Source organism: Rhinopithecus bieti, unplaced genomic scaffold (assembly GCF_001698545.2).
Source record: "Rhinopithecus bieti isolate Rb0 unplaced genomic scaffold, ASM169854v2 scaffold_15336, whole genome shotgun sequence".
NCBI lineage: Eukaryota > Metazoa > Chordata > Mammalia > Primates > Cercopithecidae > Rhinopithecus > Rhinopithecus bieti.
Genome location: NW_016808678.1, coordinates 120,745 through 144,961, shown reverse-complemented (window position 1 = coordinate 144,961; position 24,217 = coordinate 120,745). Strand labels below are relative to the sequence as shown.

The 24,217-nt window shown below is 37.2% G+C and overlaps 1 protein-coding gene across 5 annotated transcripts in view; it reads left to right on the top strand.

Annotated features, from left to right (window-relative positions):
- The window catches only part of ENAH (ENAH actin regulator), a 142,887-nt gene extending 119,287 nt beyond the window's left edge, over positions 1 to 23,600 (top strand). For 2 of the 5 annotated variants that reach the window (XM_017886992.1, XM_017886994.1), the window contains 11 exons: positions 1,537 to 1,868; positions 3,754 to 3,864; positions 5,918 to 6,222; positions 7,798 to 7,943; positions 8,100 to 8,157; positions 8,943 to 8,991; positions 12,777 to 12,843; positions 15,761 to 15,823; positions 19,756 to 19,834; positions 22,291 to 22,348; positions 22,879 to 23,600. In XM_017886992.1, the coding sequence (XP_017742481.1) occupies positions 1,537 to 1,868; positions 3,754 to 3,864; positions 5,918 to 6,222; positions 7,798 to 7,943; positions 8,100 to 8,157; positions 8,943 to 8,991; positions 12,777 to 12,843; positions 15,761 to 15,823; positions 19,756 to 19,834; positions 22,291 to 22,348; positions 22,879 to 22,916 (1,306 nt within the window). In that variant the 3' untranslated portion in view covers positions 22,917 to 23,600. The remainder of the gene's footprint in view (positions 1 to 1,536; positions 1,869 to 3,753; positions 3,865 to 5,917; positions 6,223 to 7,797; positions 7,944 to 8,099; positions 8,158 to 8,942; positions 8,992 to 12,776; positions 12,844 to 15,760; positions 15,824 to 19,755; positions 19,835 to 22,290; positions 22,349 to 22,878) is intronic. The other 3 variants (XM_017886995.1, XM_017886993.1, XM_017886996.1) reach the window with 2 other exon arrangements.
- The last annotated feature ends 617 nt before the right edge of the window (positions 23,601 to 24,217 follow it).

The window sequence follows — 24,217 nt, the reverse complement described above, 5'->3', positions numbered from 1 at the left end:
CTCCCCTCTCCCCTCTCCCCTCTGTGTGTGTGTGTGTGTGTGATTCCAGTCAGAGTTGTACACACAGGCAGGTCCTCATCCTAAATAGCCTCAATTTTACTAGCTTATGTCTTTTCCTTCCTCCCTTCCTTCCCTTCTTTTTCCTCCTTCCCTTCTTTTTTTTCCTTCTTCCCTTCCTCCTTTTCTTTCAGTTTTTGGAGACAAGGTCTCGTTCTGTTGCCTGGGGCTGATGAGTGGTGATGCAATCTTAGCTTACTGTAGCCTCAGACTCCTAGGCCCAAGGAATCCTTCTCCCTCAGCCTCCCAAGTAGCTGGGAATACAGGTGCATGCCACCATGCCTGGCTGATTTTAAATTTTTTTGTAGAGATAGGTCTTGCTTCATTGCCCAGGCCCATCTTGAACTCTTGGCCTCAAACAGTCCTCCCACCTCAGCCTCCCGAAGTGCTAGGATTACGGGCCTGAGCCACTTCACCCAGACCAACTTTCACAATATATTAAGTGAGAGAAAGGAAAGCAGATTTCACAGTAGCGAGAAATGATCACATTTTATTACGTTTTAAAGTTTATGTGTGTATTTTACACGAGGGAAAGTCTATCGGGGGAGGGTGTGTATGGGGGAGGGTGTGTGTATGTGTGTATGTATATGTGTATATATAGATGTTATATCTTTATATACATATGTTGATGATAGTTGCCTCTGGATATGAGATTTCAATCATTTAAAGTTTATTTCTTCTTTCTTGACCCTTTTTCATTCCGTAAACTTTTTTTGTTTTGTTTTTTTTTTTGAGATGGATTCTTGCTCTGTCACCCAGGCAGGAGTGCAGTGGCATGATCTCGGCTCAATGCAGCCTCTGCCTCCCAGGTTCAAGCGATTCTTCTGCCTCAGCCTCCCAAGTAGCTGGGATTATAGGCGCACGCCACCACGCCTGGCTAATTTTTTATATTTTTGGTAGAGATGGAGTTTCCCCATATTGGCCAGGACATCCTGATCTTGAACTCCTGACCTCAGGTCATCCACCCGTCTCGGCCTCCCAAAGTGCTAGGATTAGAGGTGTGAGTCACTGCACCTGACCCATTCAGTAAATATTTATTGAGCTACTGCTGTGGCCAACCGTTGTATTTTCTGAAATGATAATTATTATTTGTACAGTTAAATTTGATGTTAAGAAGGATATTGCAATTTTACAAAGTTTTTCATTAAATGATTAAAATAATAACTTGGTTATTAAAGTGGTATGTTATTTGGAAAATTCATTTACTTGCAACAGTACTCATGAAAAGTACAGAATAAAATGAAATGTTAGTGTAATGTGCTGAAGCATTCAGCCAGTATGATGCTAATAGGAGAAATGATTTTTATTTGTATGCAACAGTCTCTATCCAAGGTAGTCTTCATGTGGGAGGAGAGATGTTTGCATGCTCTACATTGCTTTTATTTGACTCAGAAATAAAGTTTACATAGGTGAAAAGAATCACTTTTTCATGATGAGTAGCCGTAGATGCATGTTTTTACCTTTTTTTTTTTTTCCCAGACAACTGCAAGAACAGCAACGGCAAAAGGAGCTGGAGCGGGAAAGGCTGGAGCGAGAAAGAATGGAAAGAGAAAGGTTGGAGAGAGAGAGGTTAGAAAGGGAAAGGCTGGAGAGGGAGCGACTGGAACAAGAACAGCTGGAGAGAGAGAGACAAGAACGGGAACGGCAGGAACGCCTGGAGCGGCAGGAACGCCTAGATCGGGAGAGGCAAGAAAGACAAGAACGAGAGAGGCTGGAGAGACTGGAACGGGAGCGGCAAGAAAGGGAGCGACAAGAACAGTTAGAAAGGGAACAGCTGGAATGGGAGAGAGAGCGCAGAATATCAAGTGCTGGTAAGAAGTTTACAAACTCTTCTGTGTTCTATCTGAGCTTGGATGATGTCTCTTGTGTAGTCATGTGTTAAAATATTTCACATTTGAGATGTTTGGGATTAAGCCATACAATTTGAAATTATGAAAAATATGCAGCAATTACTACTTTAACATTTTCTTTTTATTTCTCTCTGTATTGCTTTTATTGCTTGGAGACTTAAAGAAAGCTCTTGGAAATTTTATTCTGCCATTCTAATTCTTCTGACTCCCTATAAATTGGCTATAAAGTGTAAGTGTGTTTTTATGGGAAATTTTTTATACTGGATGAACTTCAAATATATTTCCCTCATGAGATCACTTAAATTGTCTCAAATACTATAGTACTATAGTACCATTCAACAAGAAATTTGCTTGATTACATTCTAAAGATTTTGGAGGAAGAATTATTTTAGAGAAATATTCTCTAAAACTGACTAATTATTTAAATATACTTTCTAGTATTATGAAAAATTAGTGAAAATTATGAAATCTGATGGAATTTACTGAAAGACATAAGGGTTAATATATGGCTGAAAGTTTGAGATATTTTAACATTTATTAAAATTAACATTCATTATAGGATTTAAGAATACTCCTTATGGCCTATATAAAAAGTCTCAATGTGGTTTGATTAAGCAGTGGTTGGTTGGTTGGTTTATTAAGTTACTTTATGTATTTTTAGCTACCTAATTATTTTCTGGAGTTATGACCAACAAAACAAAACTTTTCCACAAGTAAGCATTGAATAGGAGGTTTCTCACCTCATTAAATGTTTTACCAACTTTACTAGTTTTGCTATTTGTTGTTTTTAAAAAAAACACTAAATTTATTCTTCTGTTTATGGTCCTATTCTTGTGATTTTAATGTCCTTTTCTTGTCTAAATAAAAGTTAAGACTAATACTGGCTTTTCTTGTAAAAGAAATTAGTCAATAAATTTGTTAATCCACTTATTAGATAAAAAGGAAACTTATTTCATCCCCTTCTGAATCTCAAAATGTATTTACAAGTTAAAATATTCTTGGGTGAAAATAGTTATTTGCATTTGTGCCTAATTCTCTGATACTAACTGTAGTCTACATTTATACATTGTGTCTGAATGCTGGTTTTGTGGCTTCACTAGCTCCCTTTTTCTCTCTCCTTTTTTATCCTGTCTTTTGCTGCTGCTTTCCACCTTCTGTCCAGCTCCATCTTCAGACAGCTCCCTGTATAACGCTCCACTTCCTGAGTATTCCAGTTGCCAGCCTCCTTCAGCACCTCCTCCATCATACGCTAAAGTCATCTCAGCTCCAGTGTCAGATGCCACTCCTGATTATGCTGTAGTGACTGCTTTGCCACCTACTTCCACACCCCCTACACCACCACTGCGACACTCAGCGACACGTTTTGCAACATCTTTAGGTTCAGCCTTCCACCCTGTTCTTCCCCATTACGCTACAGTTCCTCGTCCTCTGAACAAAAACTCTCGACCTTCTTCTCCTGTGAACACACCCTCTTCTCAGCCTCCAGCTACGAAGCCCTGTGCCTGGTCTACTTCCAATTTTTCGCCCCTCCCTCCATCTCCTCCAATAATGATTAGCAGCCCCCCAGGCAAAGCTACTGGTCCAAGGCCTGTCCTCCCTGTTTGTGTTTCTTCTCCTGTGCCCCAAATGCCTCCATCACCGACAGCACCCAATGGGCTGGTTGAATCTGTAACATATCCAGTGTCTCCACCGCCTACCTCAGGGCCAGCAGCTCCTCCGCCGCCGCCTCCACTGCCTTCCCTCGCATCACTCTCACACTGTGGATCTCAAGCTTCTCCTCCTCCAAGCACCCCTATTGCCTCAACTCCCTCATCCAAGCCTAGTGTTCTCCCTTCTCCCTCTGCAGCTGCCCCTGCCTCTGTTGAGACTCCTCTAAACTCTGTGCTGGGAGACTCTTCTGCTTCTGAGCCAGGCTTGCAGGCAGCCTCTCAGCCGGCCGAGACTCCAGCCCAACAGGGTAAGGCTTTCTTTATTGCTACTAACAGCTAATCACTTGAAAATGTTATATAGCAGCAACTTTAATTGCCTGAATGGATGGGTAGGATGGTTTTGATCCTTGAACATTTATATGCCAGTGCCATGTTTTTTTTTTTAATTAAAAAAATTAAAGTAGAAAATGTTTTCCTGTTGGATTAATTGCATTTGGATGAACTTCCATATTGAACTAGGTTTTGATATCTTTTATAGTACCACAGTTAAAGATGTTTTCTAGTATTTAAGAGCCCTCATAATACATTTCTTTATTTTTTTCTTTTTTCTTTTTCTTTTCTTTTTTTTCTTTTTTCTTTTTTTTTCTTTTTTTTTTTGAGACACAGTCTTGTGTTGCCCAGGCTGGAGTACAGTGGCACGATCTCAGCTCACTGCAACCTCTGCCTCCCGGGTTGCAGCAATTCTCCTGCCTCAGCCAACTGAGTAGCTGGGGTTACAGGCACATGCCACCACGCCCAGCTGATTTTTGTATTTTTAGTAGAGATGGGGTTTTGTCATGTTGGCCAGGCTAGTCTTGAACTCCTGACCTCATGTGATATGCCCCCTTTGGCCTCCCAAAGTTGCTGGGATTACGGGTGTGAGCCACCACACCCAGCCAATACATTTTTTCACTGGGAAAACTTTGCTTGACACATTGATCTACCACACAATAAATACATGATCTAAATTTTTTTCCTTTATTTTCTGGGACACTTAGAGAGATATATTTAGTGCCCAACTGTAGTCATTAGGTACATCATCCCAGAGTTTCCTTTGGAGCAGTTCTGATCTTGGGCCCTGTTTCCTTCTTGCCTTTCCTATATTAGATGCTCCATGTTGGACTTTCAGGATAGGTGTCACCCTAACCCTTGCAGCATTATGACTTTGCAGGAGGAGTAGAGAGGATGGCAGGCTTGGCATATGCCCTAAAGAGTTCCAAGGTCCAAAATTACAATAAGTAATGGCTTGAAGGGGTAATTGTTGACTTACCAAATTTGTTTACAAGGTTAGTCAGAATTCTAAGATGTTCAGTTTGGTTTCACCGTGACAGTTATACTGTACAAAATGGGCACAGCCAGCCTGACAAAGTGACCTACTGTACCCTCAGAACTCTTAACCACCGCTACAGAAGGGACAGACTGTTTCTAGATGCTTCTTTCAACAATTTATGTTTTCTGCTTGTGTAACGGCTCAAGCTGAAAAAGTTAGCAACTACCACCCAGTGTGCAAAATAGCATTTTATTCGTTCTGAAAACACCCCTCTTAAACCTTAACTAAAGAAGCATCTACTATTTCAGTATTCTGTTATTAAATAACTTTTTGTTCACTCCTTTTGTGATTTTATAACATTTGAATATTTCTTTTCTTGGCCCCCATTTTGTGGGATAAAACAACTCTGCTTCAAATTCTATGGTATTTAATTGTTTCCGAGCGTTATTTTGAGGTTTGACTTTGTACTAGTAAATTCCTTTACTTCAGTGATTCTCAACCTTGGCTATCCATTGAATTTAAATGTTAAGAATTTTTAAAATACTGAAGCCTGGGACTTACTCCTCCTTCATGTTTTTAATCCAGCCACTTTGACTGTAAACAACTAAATGTATGTGTTCACTGTTACTGAATTTACTGTCTCAACACTTAAGGTTAATGTGGATTATTTTGGGTCTTACTTCAAGTAGTACTAACTGCCATTGTATATACTAATTTGTGTTTTCAGGGATGCTTACCTCTCTTCCAAATTTTATAAGTATTTATTTTGCTTATTTACCAAATCCCCATGAACAAAAAATCTTAATTAGATGATCTGTTGCATAGTTCTGTTAGTAAAGCTCTAACATAAAGTAAGTAGTTATATGTACTTTGACCTTACATTTCAGTATCTTTCAAAACTGACTGGAATTTTACAACTATGATAAATTGAACTCATTAAGTAAATACATGAGTCAGTTTAATTTAGCATGGCATTCTGCGTACCTTCCCACATAAAATAATATCACTCAGCTCTATTGTTGATGGTCTTACTTAACATTTCTCTCTCTCAGGCATTGTCTTGGGACCACTTGCACCTCCACCTCCTCCACCACTCCCACCAGGGCCTGCACAGGCTTCAGTAGCACTCCCTCCTCCCCCAGGGCCCCCTCCACCTCCTCCACTCCCATCCACTGGGCCTCCACCGCCCCCTCCTCCCCCTCCTCTCCCTAATCAAGTACCCCCTCCTCCTCCACCACCTCCTGCCCCACCCCTCCCTGCATCTGGATTCTTTTTGGCATCTGTGTCAGAAGACAATCGCCCTTTAACTGGACTTGCAGCTGCAATTGCCGGAGCAAAACTTAGGAAAGTGTCACGGGTAAGTAGCTTTCTGAAATTTGTTTTTTAATATGTCTTATTCTTCCTAAATATCTAAAATGTTGAATTTATTGTATTCTAATTTTATGAACTGTTATGAACTTCATTTATTTAACAAATTGAAATAATTTAACTGGGCGCAATGGCTTAGACCTGTATAATCCCTGCACTTTGAGAGGCTGAGGTGGGCAGATCACCTGAGGTCAGGAGTTAGAGACCAGGCTGGCCAACATAGTGAAACCCTATCTCACTAAAAATACAAAACTTAGCCAGGTGTGTGACACATGCCTATAATCCCAGCTGTTTGGGAGGCTGAGGCAGGAGAATCACTGGAACCCGGGAGCTAGAGGTTGCAGTGAACCGAGATCGTGCCACTGCACTCCAGCCTGGGTGACAGAGTGAGACTTCGTTTCAAAAAATAAAGTAAATAAAAAATTAAGAATTGATATAATTAAAATTTTTATAGTAAAGTTGTAAAAATAGTATAAATAATTTCTATAAATTCATCACCTAGATTCACCCATTAACATTTTACCAGTATTTGCTTTTTTATTCCTTGTTCGGGTATGTTTCCTTCTTTACACATGCACTTTTTTTTTTCTTTTTTTTCTTTTGAGACAGAGTTTCACTCATGTTATCCAGACTGGAGTGCAGTGGCGCGATCTCAGCTCACTGCAATCTCCACCTCCCAGGTTCAAGTGATTCTGCCTCAGCCTCCTGAGTAGCTGGGATTACAGGCGCCAACCACCATGCCCAGCTAATTTTTGTATTTTTAGTAGAGATAGGGTTTCATGATGTTGACCAGGCTGGTCTTGAAATCCTGACCTCAGCACCTGCCTCAGCCTCCCAAAATGCTGGGATTACAGTTGTGAGCCATCGCACCTGGCCTACACATGCACTTTTGTTTGAATGATTTGAGAGTAACTCAGAGACACAAGCTTCTATTTTCCTAAGTACCTCAGTGCGAATTTTATAAGAACAAGGACATTTACCTGCATAACCAGTAATATAATTATCAAAATCGGGAAAGTTAACATTGATAGAATACTGTAATCTACGAATGTATTAATATTCAAATTTTGTCTGTAGTCCAATGACATCTTTAGTGACAATTTTTTTCATAGTGCAAGATCATTTACTGCATTTAGTTCTAATGTCTCTTTGATCTACTTTATGATAATTCCTCAATCTTTCACAATACTAGCATTTTTGAAGACTGTAGGCAGTTATTTTGCCTGTTATCCTTCAGTTTGGCTTATCTGATTTTTCGTCAAGCTTAGATTCAAGTTATGCAGGGGTTGTTTTAGCAGGAATATTATCAAAGCAAAGTTATGCCCTTTTCAGGGCAACACAGGAAGAGACACATGATACTGTTTCATTGCATTCTTGTTGATAGTAGTTTTGATAAACTCTTGTTGGTATATAAAATCAATGCTAAGAATCTATTGGTTCTTAAAGCTTAAAATAGTATTTAGATTTTAAAATTAATGCTGATGTTTCCTTCTGTTTTAGCTGTAATAATAAAAATATGGTTGTCTAACATAGGAGTTGATTATGTCTGTGTATTCTTATTAAGATGGAGGATGCCTCTTTCCCAAGTGGAGGGAATGCTATTGGTGTGAACTCGGCCTCATCTAAAGCAGATACAGGCCGTGGAAATGGACCCCTTCCTTTAGGGGGTAGTGGTTTAATGGAAGAAATGAGTGCCCTGCTGGCCAGGAGGTAAGGAATTTCATTATAATGGACATGCCCAGAATTGAGAGGATTTTAATTTTATTCCAAATACAACTAACTAGATGCACTTCTTTCCTCATAGAGAAGTGGTTTTTATACTGAATCAGATAATATTTTTAAAAATTGAATTTGCCTTCTTTGTAGGAGAAGAATTGCTGAAAAGGGGTCAACAGTAGAAACAGAACAGAAAGAGGACAAGGGTGTAAGTTAATGAAGATAATCTATCTTAAAATATGGTATTCAAGCACAGCCATTCAGGAAATAGTGTCAGCATTTATTTAATTTGAACTTAATTAGTTTGAACTTATATTTGCTAATTTTTAACTATTTATGCATGTGCAGTGGCTTGTTTTGACTGTTATTTATAAATTTTTAATGGCAGTCTTAGTAAAATGAGTTGAGTATTTGGAGTTGTGGGAAAAGCATTGAAGTTCAAACCTGTGGAGTTTAATTCTGTTCCTTAAATGAGTGAATGACATTTCATCTCTTAGAATCTCAGTTCCCTTGCATTAATTTAAAAGGAAGGAATTAGCCTAAATTCATATGTTTCCCCTAGGAGCTCGATGGTTATTGGCTGTGCCCCTTAAGAGTGTATCCTTCATGCCCTCCTCCCTGATTCAGCTGGGCACAGTCTGCTTTGTCTGTGCTATATATTGGTGTGCAACAAATAATATGTTTCCCTTGCTCCATTTGGCTGCCTTTGATACCATTCCTCAAATCTGTCTCTGTGTCTGGCTTTGTAGCATTGGCTAGTGAAAGTTCTCAGGGAGAACACATGAGGAAAGGAACTGTGGGGAGGGTTGAAGGGGAGGTGATTGAAAACAGGAGAAGAAGGAAGTCTAAGCTGAAATGAAAGGGAGAGAAGACCGATAAAAGAGAAAGTGGGGAGTGGCAGAAAGAATATTAGAAGTGCACTTGTAAAACACTAAATGTATATAGCAGCAGGGGAGTGGTAGATGTGATATTAATATGTATCTGTATATTTAGGAAGATTCAGAGCCTGTAACTTCTAAGGCGTCTTCAACAAGTACACCTGGTAAGTTCAAGATAAATATTTTAACCTTTATAAACTTTCTCTGAAAGTATTAATACTCCCCAGTTAAAAATTCCCTGTTTCCCCATGTTTGGACCAAGTGACTAGGCACCAAAATGCCAGAGTTCTTTGTTCACACCTTAAAGCATTAATTAACTGTTTTCCTCCTGGAAGCTGCTGTTACTTTCTTGAGGTTACTTACTAAAACAAGGAAAATATTAATGTACTATTAGATGACGAGAAGTATTTTTCATAATTGTTTTCCTAAAGGTAAAAATAAAGTGAGCATGTTAGTTAGTACTGCAGTTTCCCTCAGAACATTCTCAAATTGAGAAGGGTATCCTAGCCATTCATTTGGGTGATATTGATAATTAAGGGAATAAAGTTTCTGATTTGTAAACTTAAAAAGTCTCCTTAAAATTTTGGGGAAGTATTCTTGAATTCAGTGAAATTTCTGACATTGAGAATTCTTGAGCATCCAGTAAATCACCTAGAATATTAACAAAGTATATTTCACTAGAGGTACTTGATGAGTGCTGTATCCAAGATGAGAATACGAACTCATTACATATTCACATGTTATTTCTTCATATTTGATTAAAGACTAAGGGCTGGACTATCCAACTCCTTATCTATTCTGGAATGAAACAACATAAATAAACTTAGTGAGTTAATATCTAGAGTGGTCCATAGGAAACCAGTATAGAGAAATGCTTATATTCCTACAGTTTTGATTTAAAGACAACCAATTGCATCTACAGTTACCTTTTTAATTTTCATTGTTTTATTTTTTCGAGATGGAGTCTCACTCTGTTGCCCAGGCTGGAGTGCAGTGGTGCGATCTTGGCTCACTGCATCCTCCACCTCCTAGGCTCAAGTGATCCTCCCCCCTTAGGCCCCCAACCCCCCAAGTGGCTGAGGCCACAGGCACATGGCACCACTCCTGGCTAATTGTTTGCATTTTTGGTAGAGATAGGGTTTCACCATGTTGCCCAGGCTGGTCTCAAACTCCTGAACTCAAGTGATCCAGCTGGTTCAGTCTCCCAAAGTGCTAGGATTACAGACGTGAGCCACAATGTGCCACCTAGAATTCCCTTTTTTTTTTTTTTTAAGTACTTCTGTTTTTGTTTTTTGTGATTGTAATCCATCTTTTCGCAGACCCCCCACCCCATTCCTCATTCTCATTATTAAATAGTGACTCTTCAGTAGACTGATTGCTGTACCATAATTAACATCGTGGCTTTGTTTTCCCTCTGAATAGAATTCAATTTATGTTACTTTAATGAAAAATTCACTGCTTTGTGACCCACTTATTTTAGCTTTATCCTTCTTTCTGTAAGCCAAAATTAATTATATATGCTGTCATTAGTACCGCATAGATGTTGTAAATCTGAACCATACTTTGGGGTCACAGAACCTTTAGAATATGATGAGAGCTATAGATCCTTTTTCCAGGGAGGAAAATTGTATTTTTATTCAGATTTGTTCATAATTTCAGAATGTTCATGAATTTCTTGAAGGTTATCCGTGGACTGACTCCAAGTTAAAAATTCCTTATAATGTATAACCCCTTATATAAAATATGAAAACTAATGTGCAGATTTTGTGTGTGTGTCATATATATAAGCAAAAAGGGCAGGGCCTCTTTTGTCACTTGTTTCATTCCGTTTTTAAATTGACATTGTGTCAGGCACCTGAAGTGAAAGGTGCAGGTCCTAAGCACAAAATACTCTTCCCAGCTGGGAAGATGAGACACACAGGTGTAAAGTTAACCTTTTACAACCACATGTTGAATACTAAGTAATGTGTGTCAAAGAGGGAGGAGATGACACATACGAGTCACCTGAGTCATCTTTGTAGAAAAAAGTGACATCTTAGTATGCCTTGAAGAGTATTTAGTTTGGCTGAAAGTGAGGGAAGGTGTGATATTTCAGAATGTAAGTATCGCTTGGGTAAAGGTATGGAGTTGGAGATGAGCAAGAAGAGATTAGGAAATAGGAAATAGACTAGAACGGGGAATTCTTTTTGAAGAGTGTTGTGGGGGAAAGTTTGGAAATATGAGTTAGAAACAAAAATGTTGAGAGCCTTTTATAAAATTATCAAGAGTTTAGACTTTATCCTGCCAGTACTGAGTTCAGTGGACATTTAATCCACTGAAACTGTTTGAGGCACATTAAAATGGCACTTGCGGTTTTCCCATTAAAACTAGGGAGGATTGAGATAGGCAGACCAATTAGGAAGCTCTATACGCATGCCAGTAAAGATCCCCTGAAGGAAACCCAGCCCTTGCTCCTCCTGAAACACAGCCGAGCTCCTTAGAGAGAAGAGGCCCTTGCTTCTCAGCTTCCGCAGAGCCAGCTGAACAGCTCTTTCTCACAACCAGATGACCTTTAAGACTAAAAGATGGTTCTGGTTTGGCTGACTGGGAAAGGACCTCAGCCAGCTGTTAAAAGGTAGCACTTGATACATCTTATCCACTTTAGAATTACTCCCTCATCCTTCCACCTGCCACCTCTTTAGTGACAGTGTCTGATGACCGTTCCCCTCCCTGTCCAGGTGTCCCTCAGTTTCATTCAGGACTTCCTTCTTTTCACCTGCTTGGACTGGTGTCAGCTGGATATGTTTCTGATTCTGCCCGTCCCAAGCCCCATCCAATTTGATCTTCCTGGTCATGTGTGGAACTTGCCACCACTGTGGCGGTCATTGAGAGACTGTGTTAGCTGTTAGAATACAAAAGAAGGAATAGAAAAAAGAAGGAATTTGGTTGATGAGGAGTAAAGCAAGATCAATAATGACTTTTAAGGTTTCACACCTAATGCCTGCATGCATCAGAAATCCAGAACCAAAAGCAGGGCTTCATGGAAGAGTGTGAGTTTATTTTTGCGTAAGTGTACTTTGAAGAGACCATAAGCTACCTGAGAATGTGCAGAAGCCAGTTGAGGAGCTGAATTGGAACTCAGAGCAGTTTTAGTTAAAACTACACAATGAGATCACAACTCATGAATAGACTTCATTGTCATGTGGCCCAAATTCTTTCCTCCATGACAAGATTCTACTTCTGATTTTACCCAGTCATGTAGTGAGGCCAGTGACAGCATCAGTGAGTCAGCCCAGATTAGAAAAACAATTCAAGCACAATAGACAGCCAGCTAGTGAGTCACTGACTACATAGTGTCTTTTGTAATAAGAGCTTAGAGCGAACTTGTTTATGTTTGACTGGAATTATCGGCAAAGTCCCAATAATTCATTGTTTAAGAATCAAGGAAGTACAGTAGAATTTCAGGATTCTGAAATTTAGTTTGAGTTGCTCCTATTTTTTTTCCCAAGAGGGACTATTTGGATTTAGATTAAATGTTGAAATACATGAACATATTATAAGTTATACTTATTGTTTTTATCATTGGCGCTAAAAGTAATTTAAAACAGTGTCAGTAATACTTCATTTTAATTAATTGAACTATCCTAATTTTAAAATTATCCTACTTTATTCTTACTATCCTTTCTTTATTAGAGAAACTCCTTACCATCCAGTTTATAGAATTATAATATTTTAGACTTAACAATGTAGGTTTTTCCTTGGAAACTTCCCGTACTGGTTTATAATTTCTTCTCATTTTGAGGTCTGGCATTGTGCAAATTAGAATCCTTACAGATTTCAACTAAAGTTTAGATTTTAAATTTTTATTTATATTACTGCTACAGGTATAATGAGATTTAGTATTTTGTTTTTTGTTTTAGAATAACTCTGGAAGCGTATATTTAATAACTTTTGTTCTTTGTTTTTAAAGAACCAACAAGAAAACCTTGGGAAAGAACAAATACAATGAATGGCAGCAAGTCACCTGTTATCTCCAGGTATCAACTTTTTTCTCTTAAGTTTTATATTTTATTTGTATAAAAAAAGAAATCAGTGCATTCTTAGTATAGAAAAAAAATTGAATGGTAAGAAATCATACAAGGAGTCCATAAAACTCTCATGATCCTCCTAGTATTGGACAACCACCAAGCCTCATTATATATTACTCATCTACATTACTAGTGATTGATAAATTATACCCTACATTTATTAACCAGATGATCTGAGATTTTAAGATAGCTTTGTCTTTCCCAATTTGTATTTTGAAAATTCAAAACTACAGAAAAATTAAAAGGATAGTACAGTGAATATGTGTATACCCATTTCCTAGGTTTAACAGTTGTCAACATTTTGCCCCACTTGTCTTAACTATCTACATATCCACACTTTTTCCCCCCTCTGATTAGTTTCAAAGCAGTTCACAAATAAGAAGTGTTTCACCCTAAATACTTTAGTGTTTTTTGGAAGAACCAGGACATCTGCTTTGTAACCAGAATACCATTATTACTCTCAAGAAATTTAACATTGAACAATAATACTATCTAATATAGTATATAGTCACATTTCCCCAGTAGTCCCAATGACATAGTGTGTATGTGTGTGTGTGTGTGTGTGTGTATATATATATATATATAAACATAACTTTTGGAGCCTTTTTTAAACCTGAAAATCAGCTGGAGAGAAAAGAGCAAAATGAAACCTACATCTTTGAATTTGTAAAGTAGAAACATGTATTTCCCTATCTCATTTGAAACGTGTACATGTAATCAAGTTAGAAAAGATAGTATCCAGAAACAAGGCTAGCTAATACTTGTTTCTACAAGTACGTGTGGGCATGTTTAGGCAAATTTGTTCTTCCTTTAGCTAGGCATACTTTATTTTCATGACTAAATTTATATCATAGCTCCTGAACACAGATGAAACGTTTTCTTGGTTTATGAGACTTGTATAAAGTTTAAAGGACTTGTATTTTTCCCAGAAAAGAAAAAAAGTACGTATTTAGAAACTAAAAGGTATTTTGTCTTTTCTTTCTGAGCTATTTGCCTTATTTTGTCTTGTAAAAGCAACTTGACTCTAATTATAGAAACCTAATAAAGAGAAGTACAAGGATAGACTTTATATTATCACAGACGTGTTCTGTGTTAGTCTGAGTCTGAATTTGGATTTGGCTTTCTATGTGGTGCTTTCTGCTAGTAGGAAAGAAGATTTGGTAATGACACAGTTGTTTAAGCTCCACAAAGAAACTAGACCTTTTGGAATGTATAAAAGCTTTTAGTTTCTAAGTGATTGAAAAATGATCATATTTTGCTTTAGAAGAAAGAGGGGAATTGCTTTTGGTGTACATGTGTTTTCAGTAGAGTAGAAAAATTGCACGTTTATGTTTCTCAGACTCCTGAGATGGCCTTCTTATGTATCTCTACCAGTTGGATTTTCTTCAGTACCACATTATGAAGTGCTGATTTATCAAGCCCATAACAAGGGGCTGACCAGGTGTGGTGGCTTATGCCTGTAAACCCAGCACTTTGGGAGGCTGAGGTGGGTGGATCACTTGAGGTCACGAATTCGAGACCAGCTTGGCTAACGTGATGAAACCCCGTCTCTACTAAAAATACAAAAATTAACTGGGCATGGCGGCACACACCTGCAATCCCAGCTACTTGGGAGGCTGAGACACGAGAATCACTTGAACCCGGGAGACGGAGGTTGCAGTGAGCTGATATCGCGCTATTGCACTCCAGTCTGCAGACCTGTCATGTGTCATTTGTTCTTTCTCTTCATCCTGCTTTGTTGATCTGCATTCCATAGTGAACTAAAGCTAAGCCTATGTTGATGGCAGAAGTCATGCCTTAGAATGGACATGGATGAGGTTCTCCAAATGGAATACATTCTTTGAAGTATTTGGTCCATTTAGTAAAGGAAAAGTTGTTCTTTGAAAGATTTTTTTATTTTTCCTAATTCCAGAGTAGGGAAAAAAAAGATTTCTTTTTTTTTCCAGACTTGGAAATTTAGTAAGTGCTCTAAAGGTCACCATTTTGAAAATAATTTTATATAAATGAGTTGAATCTTGATTCTTAATATCTAATAGTGCACCATAATCATGTTCCAATTCTGTTAGGTGGTTTCCTCCCATTTCCCAAAATAGAAATTCTGAAACCCTGATTATTTCCTGATCACTCATATCTTTTGATAGATTTGATCCAACTACTGGTACGTAGGTTTTAAAATTTCACAAAAGCTGTTTTAAACCATAAAGGATTTTAAAAATACGTTTAAAAGAGTAAGAACTGTATTGCTTTTCTTCCTAAGTTATTTCCCTGTTCCTTCGGAAAGCAGGTGTATTAGCTGCTTTAAGTATGTCTCATCCTTGCATTGTGGTGAAGGTGCCCATTTATCTTTGGAATAGCTTTGTCAAAATTATGTTAGTGGTAAGATGGATTAATATCCCATAATATACATGAGATATTGCATATTGCTGTGTTTGTTAAGAGTAAAAGCAAGAATGTTTGGTTAAAAATGCTTCAAACTATGACTGGATTATAACATTTGGAAGGTTGGTGCATTCATCTGTGATTATTAAGACCTTACAGATCTTGTATTCAAGATGGGAAAACTAGTCCTTTACATGCCTCCTGAGAAGAGTTAGTTTTTTATACTTTCATATACTTACTGTGCCTAACAACCTATAAAAAGTAGCCATTGTGTAATGATTTTTAAAATTTTCTGTAACTGGTATCTTCACATAACTAAAAGTAGTCTTAAAATACCTTTTTTATTGGGGAAAAATTGGTTATTTTAAGGTTAATAGACTCAATTATTGTTTGATTTGCTATTAACAACCTATAAAACAGTAACATAATGAGAATTATTTTTTAAAGTTCTATTGTGTATCCCTTTCAATGGTTTTCCCCTTCATAGACGGGATTCTCCAAGGAAAAATCAGATTGTTTTTGACAACAGGTCCTATGATTCATTACACAGGTATCATCCTGCTGTGACGTTGTGATTTGAGACTTTTAAATAACATGTTCAGGATAGGGCTGAGCTTTTTCTACCTGGATTGGTAATCACCACAAGGGAGATTTTTTTTTTTCTTTATTTTGAATACCTTTTAAAAATTCTGCCATCACTTCACAGTTGGATTAGGATAAATACAAATGGTAAACATACTCGAAATACTAGACTGGGAATCTAAGGCCACATATATTATCTAGGCCATTTGTAGCCTAAGCATTTTCTTTTAAAGGCTGTTTGCCTTATGACTGTAAGACAAGGTTTCAAAAAAGTAGATAGAAGATCCTTTTCCATCTGTTACTGGAACATGGGCTAATATTAAAGCCACGGTTGTGGATTCTTTGAGGAAAATCTCTATTTCCTAGATACTTTGTAGTAAGTTATCTTGGACAATTTAACATCTAACACCCTGAGTAGATTGTTTTCTAGGTGAGCCCTATTATACCATTTTTTAATTAAGAACACTTAAGATATGAACTAGTTTTTTCTTAATTAAAAAAATTGACAGCTAAAAAAAATTCTCAAATGCTTTTCAGTTACTTACACAATTAATGTGGCAGAATAGGGACTTAAATATAGTAGTACAGTCATTTTATAGGCAGATGTTTAAAGGCAACACTCTCATCATAAAATAATAAAAACTGGCCCAGCACGGTGGTTCACACCTACAGTTTTGGCACCTTGGGAGGCCAAGGCTGGATGATCATTTGGGGCCAGGAGTTCAAGACCAGCCTGGGAAACATAGCGAGACCCCATCTTTACAAAAAATAAAAAAACTAGCTGGGCCTGGTGGCTTGTGCCTATAGTCCCAGCTACTCAGGAGGCTAAGACAGGAAGATATCTTGTGCATAGGAGTAAGAGGCTGCAGTGAGGCATGATCACACCACTGCACCCTAGCCTGGGTGACAAAATAAGACCCTCTCTAAAAAAAAAAAGTAAAATAAAAACCTGAGAAATCCTCATTTTGTGATCAATTATGATGAAAACCCATAGGTTAGAAATAACTGAAATATATTTATGTTATTTTACACATCTTTTTTTTTTTTTTAATTTACATCAGGTCCACTGGGAATATGAATTAAATGCTGTTCATAGTGGATGTGTATCACAGTGAGTTGGGAGTTAGTAAGCAGACTCTGGCCAAATTCTTACTAGCTGAAATTATTTTTATGCTATTAATGATAGAAACTACTTAAACAAGTTAATTTGTGCAGCCAGTTTCAAATCTTCACAAAATGTTTTATATTTCCACTAGTGAAACAGTTTTTTCTGCTTTTTTTTTTTTCTTTCTTTTCTTTTTTTTGTGAGGTGGTTTGTTTTGGCCAAAATATTTCTTTAGAAAATTTGCTAGTACATAGAAAAATAGCATTTAACAATGAAATTTTTAAGGCTGGGTACCATGGCTCATGCCTATAATCCCAGCTCTTTGGGAGGCCTAGGCAGGAGGATCACTTGAGTCCAGGAGCTTGAGACTAGCCTAGGCAATGTGGTTAAACCCTGTCTCTATAAAACATACAAAAATTAGCTGGGCATGGTTGCATGTGCCTGTGGGAGGCTGAGGTGGGAAGAAGGCTTGAGCCCAGGAGGTCAAGGCTGCAGTGAGCTGAGATCATGCCACTGCACTGCAGCCTGCGTGACAGAATGAGATCCTGTGTTCAAAAATATATATATATATTTTAATGTAGTAAATCTGCTCAGTTATCTTGCCGCTTTCACACATAGTACCCCCTGGGATGTTACTGATAAACTTTTTTGGTAAAAGTTAAGAAAAGAAGTGGTGATTACATCTTTCCTTCAGTATGAAAAGTTCCCCCCTTTAGTTAATTATCATGGTGGTGGTGGTGATGGATTGCATGTTAGCATGAATTAAATTTTTAAAAATTTGCATGTTTCCGCAATTGTTTTTATTACATGACAATAATTTTTTGCATTGCCTAGTAAATATGGATATATTCGTAACATACTTGCCCAATTAAATAGCAGACTGTAGTTGTTCATGTGAATTTCAGAGGTATTCATTATATAACTTGAGAAAATAACTAGCTAAATGGACCACTTAAATGAGAAATGTAAAAGAAAAGCAGTATGCATTATAGTTTAATTCTAGAGAACAGGAATAGGTAGCATGAGTGAGTATATGAAATGATGGTGTCCTAAACTGTAAGACTATTTGCCAGACGTGACTCTGCATAGGGCACCATGACTTGCATTTTATGGATCTCAGTAAATCTTAAGCGACCTTGGAATTTAGTAGTCTTCCCTAGCAAAGTAAGAAGGTGTAGCCTCACAAGAGGAAAGGAAATATTTCATATAAATCTTATTCCCTACAGTGCCTAGCTCAATGCTTATTGAATGAAATTTTCTGAAATTTATTATTTCCCCCCATTCATATAAGCAGATACCTAATAAGGTAACATTGGACAACTTGCTTCCTAACAGTCTTTTAAGCAGTAATACATTTTGATAGTAAAGCAGATTAACAGGCCGGGCGTGGTGGCTCACACCTACACCCAGCAATTTGGGAGGCTGAAGTAGACAAATTATGAAGTCAGGAGTTCGAGACCAGCCTGGCCAACATGGTGAAACCCCGTCTCTACTCAAAATACAAAAAAAATTAGCCAGTCCTTGTGGCGCACCTGTAATCCCAGCTACTCCGGAGGCTGAGGCAGGAGAATCGCTTGAACCCAGGAGGCAGAGGCTGCAGTGAGCCGAGATCGCACCACTGCACTCCAGTCTGGGCGACAGAGCAAGACTGCATCTCATAAACAGCAGCAACAACAACAAAAAGATTAACTCAGTATTTAATCTTCAGGAACCATGCCTATGGGTTTAAAGTATTTTATGTCTTATAAGAATTATAAAATTATAACTTGGAAATATTTATTATGCCTTTTGGGTCTTGCTTCAGATTGCTAACGTTAGTACTCTGCAAAATTGGGAATATATGATTTGCCTGATGGGTTTAAGTTGCATTTATTTGTGGCTCGTACCAGACTAAACCAGAACCCAGAGGCGTGCCCAATTAAAACTCTAGGTTTTCCACTGAGGATTCTTTTATTGCCACAATTGGAGAGGGCACCATGACTGGTTTATTTGGTGCTGAAACTTGTTTAAAATATACCTAATCATTGACTTATTAAGAATTATAATAGCAGCTAAACTTTTGAAAGTGCAGTAATAAATGACAATCTGCTTCTGTTTGGCATTTCCTTTTTATTTAATAAAATAAATGTGTGGAAGTAGTTAGCCTGAAACACAACATTCAAATGACGTCTCCATAAAATTTTCACAAGGAAATAGTCACATAGTCTAATCTAATAAACATTTTAAAACATTTTTTATTTTGATGCTTGAAATGGAATAATATGTATAAAGCAAATCATGCTCACTAAAAATGTTTTCTTCCTACAATCCAAGGCATCAACTTTGTAAGCTGATTTATGTTAGTGTAAAACATTCAAGTCTTTATGTTTCTCCTTTCACTGGTTTGCCCAGGTATTTAAGTAGATAATGTAAAAGTTCAAAAGAAAGACAAAACAAGATTGTGTTATTTGAGCCTCAGATGTTCCAGCTGGCCTCTTCTTCACTGTCTTGGTCAACATGCCACGTTATCTGGTTACCTCACGCCCAAAGAATACCGTCTTCTACTCTTTTCTGAAGAAGTCTTACCATCTTGTCACCTTTTTCTAGTTTCTTTATAAATAAGAAATACTGAGAAAAGTGAAAAAATTTTGTTTTATGTCCTAATCAGCCCTACAGTTTTGATACTTTTTAACAAAACGGCTATTTTAAAGAAATGTATTTAAATCTGGTGTTGGGTTGGCAAATTTGCAATTATTTATGAACTTATTAAGTGTTAAGAATGTTGTTTACCTGTCCTGGAAATTTCATTTATGCAGACCAAAATCCACACCCTTATCACAGCCCAGTGCCAATGGAGTCCAGACGGAAGGACTTGACTATGACAGACTGAAGCAGGTGGGCACTCAGTGACAGCTTTATTTGTACTTATTTCTTTTTAAAAAATATCTCATATGCATATCTTTGACATGGATCCTGAATATACTTAGAAAGACCATAGAGCTATTGCTATACAAATTAAACAGTGGCATTAGTAGTACTGTATTTTTTCAAATCTACACTTCCAGTTCATTGAGTTTGCATGAAGTTCCAGAGGTAGTGGAGGATGGGGCTGTGATTCAGTGATAACAGCATAAGGTTTAAATGTAAGTGCATGGTGTGCAGTTGTAAAGAAAACAATGGGGCTTTTACTTTTCAGTTACTGTATTGTATTGGCAAAATCGAATGCAACAAATCTGATTTTGGCAAGAGTGCGAGGAAATAGGCACTCTTCTATACGTCAGCTTTCTAAATAGCAGTTTGGAAAAACAAAATCAAAAGCCTGAAAAATTATCTTACCTTGAACTCAGTGATATGAATTCCAGAAATTTATTCAAAGAAAATATTGTGGAGTAGAGGCTCTGTAGGCTTCAAGGGATCAGAATTTAGTATGCTTAATAGTAAATTGTGAATACTTGCCTGTGTTAGGTAACAAAACAGATGTGTACAGTTATCTCAATTTTGTATAAAAAAAGATACTGTCCACATTTGGGTACATATGCATTATATTTAATACCTGTGTGCTCAGGAAGAAGTAGTAAATGATAGGATTGTGATTTAAAATACCTTATTCACAGAAGAGATGAAATACATTTTTTAGATAAACTGAATTTTCATACTGCAAAGCTATTTGAAAAGTTAAATTCAGTTATATGATCTTAAAGGGGAGCATGTGGTCATTGAAAATCAAGCCCTTGTTTTGCTCTGTATTGAATGTGGCTTTCTTGAAAAATATTTTAAAATAGAGCACTTCCACATACTTCAAAACATGGTCAATTCTTGGTTATCTGAAGAATTGGAGGATAACAGAGGAATAGATTTGATTTGGGGGATGAGATGTAAAGAGTAATTTGGATCAGGATATCTGTGAGTTTATTTAATAACTTCTGTGTCTCAGTCTTTTCCATTGTTAAAATGAAGACTTTAATTGATAGTTTTATTTTAAACATGAGAAGCTTTTCAAAAGGTAAACTTTAACAGAGCAATTTAATTTTTCCTGGGGTATTCAGTGTTGAAGTCACACAATTCAAAACTAATCCTTCCAAAGGACAGCTGTTACTTTTCACCCATTGAAATTGTGTCACTTTGTCATAGGACCTCTAATCTTGAATCTGCAGGGGGGTTTTTTGTTTATTTTTTGTTTTTGAGACAGAGTCTCACTCTACCGCCCAGGCTGGAGTGCAGTGGTGCGATCTTGGCTCACTGCAGTCTCTGCCTCCCGGGTTCAAGCGATTCTCCTGCCTCAGCCTCCCAAGTAGCTGGGATTACAGATGTGCACCACCATACCCGGCTAACTTTTGTAGTTTTTGTAGAGACGGGGTTTCACCATGTTGGCCGGGCTGGTCTCAAATTTCCCAGCCTCAAGTGATCCGTCTGCCTCGGCCTCCCAAAGTGCTGGGTTTACAGGCGTGAGCCACTGCACCTGGCCAAATCTGCAGTTCTTGAAGGAGGGTCTAGAGCACCACAGTTAATAGAAGTATAATGTGGGCTATGTATATATTTTAAATTTTTTCTAGTAGCCGCATTTTAAAAATACAAAACAAAAGGACAACATTAATTTAAAAACTTAATAATGTATTTAAAGTATGTTTTAATATGTAGTCAATTTTTATAAATTACTAACGAGTTATTTTACATTATTTTCATCATATTAAATCTGAGAAATCTGGTGTGTGTTTTACACTTACAGCACATCTCATTTCAGATTAGCTTCATTTCAGCAGCTGCATATGGCTGGTGCCTGCCGTATGGGACAGCATGGGTCAACCAGGGCCTCATCCACCTTCCTGCCTACCCATTAGGGCAATCTCTGAGGTCCCTTCAGGGAAATCCTAGACTCCTTGAAATATGGTTTGGCAGCTATGGTGATTCCTAATAAATCTCCATACTTCAAACAAAAGAACAGATTTGCCAAGAGCCGATTGTCCAGTTTATTGTGATATCTTCATCCTCTAAAATTCCTTTGCATCACCTCTGAGATTGTTCCCAGAGGACTAGATTGAAAGCACAGCTGTTATCATTTCTAGAAACTATCTGAATCATACCTTTCACTGGATGACAGAGTAATTATCTTAATTTTAGGAAGCATTCTATTTCACATATTGCTAGGCTAGAATAAGCCAGGATTGGGAAGGGAAGAATATTAAAACAAAATTTACCAAGGCTAGTCTTCCAAGAAATAGAATTGTGGCTCTGGAAACAAACAAAAACCACACATCATACTTCATGACATTCTTAAAATTTTATATGAGTAAGAATCTTTTTAGCGGTATTTTTTTTTTCTGTATTTCTGATATTTTTCTCTAATATTTTAGGACATTTTAGATGAAATGAGAAAGGAGTTAACAAAGCTAAAAGAAGAGCTCATTGATGGTAAGTATCTGGACAAATTTACTATTCCTATTCCTATAAACAATGTTTAAGATTCACCATTTTTAAGAAAATGCAAATAAGGAAATGCCCAGTTGATTACTTGAGGGCAATGACTTCCATAGTCCTGCCCTTTTAGGATTAGGGTTTTGGGGAGGAGGTTTCTCCTTCATATAATGGAAATTATATTTATAAATAGGGATTAAACAAAATCCCTCAATTCAGATGTTGTCTTTTCTTAGATGGAAATCCACATGAACAGATCTTTCTCTAGGTTACCCCTGCTCACCTATCCCACTGCCCTCTTGTTTTTGAGCCCACATACTCAGTGTTTTCATTTTGTATACAAAAGGAGAAAATATATAGAAATTAGTATCATCTTTCTAATATTAAAGATGTGTGCAATGAAAGATGCAAAGTTAATCTTTTTATTACCTTTTGAGCACAATCCTTAAAGTTTCTTAAGAATGAACCACTCATTTATCTTACTTTACCATTATATTTATTTTCAATACTTGTTCTTTTCCATCCAGCAATCAGGCAGGAACTGAGCAAGTCAAATACTGCATAGAGGAACAGACTAAGGAGAGATAGGACTTTAATCTGGAGGAAAAAAATCCTACAAACAACAACTGTTCACAACAGCAAACCCCTACATTTTATGAGCTGTAAGAAGAAAATGGAGACAAACAGAAGGAGGGAAAAACCAACCTACTCTGAAAGCCTTCAAACATTATGACTGGCGATAAGCTCTTTCCCTCTCCGTTTGCTGCTTTTTTCTGGCCTTTACAACAGAATGGAAGAGAATCATATAAGAGTTCCTGTAACAGTTATGCAGAAAATACTAAAACCCATCAGGCAAAATCACCACGCATTGAAATATTTTCATGTCAAGATAAAATCGCACATTTTCCACAATACATTGCTAAAATAAAGAGGAGAAAGGCTTAGGAAGTTTTTTGGCAGAGAGTGCTGGTAAAGAATTGAGCAAGTTTGCTATTGTATTGTAATATTTCTCTCAGGTTTGTTCTTCCTATCATGTTTGATATTCCATGAATAATTGAGATCAGGCCTATGTAAGTTAAGATCATAATATGTGGAACAAATGGAATTTTAAGTGCTTTCAAAGGGTAATATTTATAAGACAGTGTCCGAAAAATGATTTCTTCAGCTTGAGGAATTTTAGAATGATAGGAAGTCTCTCAAGTTAGCCTTCATGCAATTTTGTAGATTAAAACATAAAATTTGTCCAGAATTTAAAGATTTAGATGCCTTCCTAAATTGTTACAATGCTTTACCAAATCTATGACTTCTACATAACACAAACCAGTGGTCAAATGTAAACACTATATTGTAGATTTACTGTAGGTTTTCAACCTTTTTTAGATTTATGCATGTGGACATTTTTATAATGTAATTACAATCACCACAAAGTTAGCTTTTTAAATTGCAGACAGTAATGCATGTCACACTAATATGTAGTGGCCTTTTCAAGGCCTAATCCCAGGGAAAACATTTTGTAGAGTATAGGGGAGTGGGAGGAAGGGGAGGAATAATTTTTTATTTGAAGTTGATTTCTGCACTTTTTCTCAGTTNTAATATTTATAAGACAGTGTCCGAAAATGATTTCTTCAGCTTGAGGAATTTTAGAATGATAGGAAGTCTCTCAAGTTAGCCTTCATGCAATTTTGTAGATTAAAACATAAAATTTGTCCAGAATTTAAAGATTTAGATGCCTTCCTAAATTGTTACAATGCTTTACCAAATCTATGACTTCTACATAACACAAACCAGTGGTCAAATGTAAACACTATATTGTAGATTTACTGTAGGTTTTCAACCTTTTTTAGATTTATGCATGTGGACATTTTA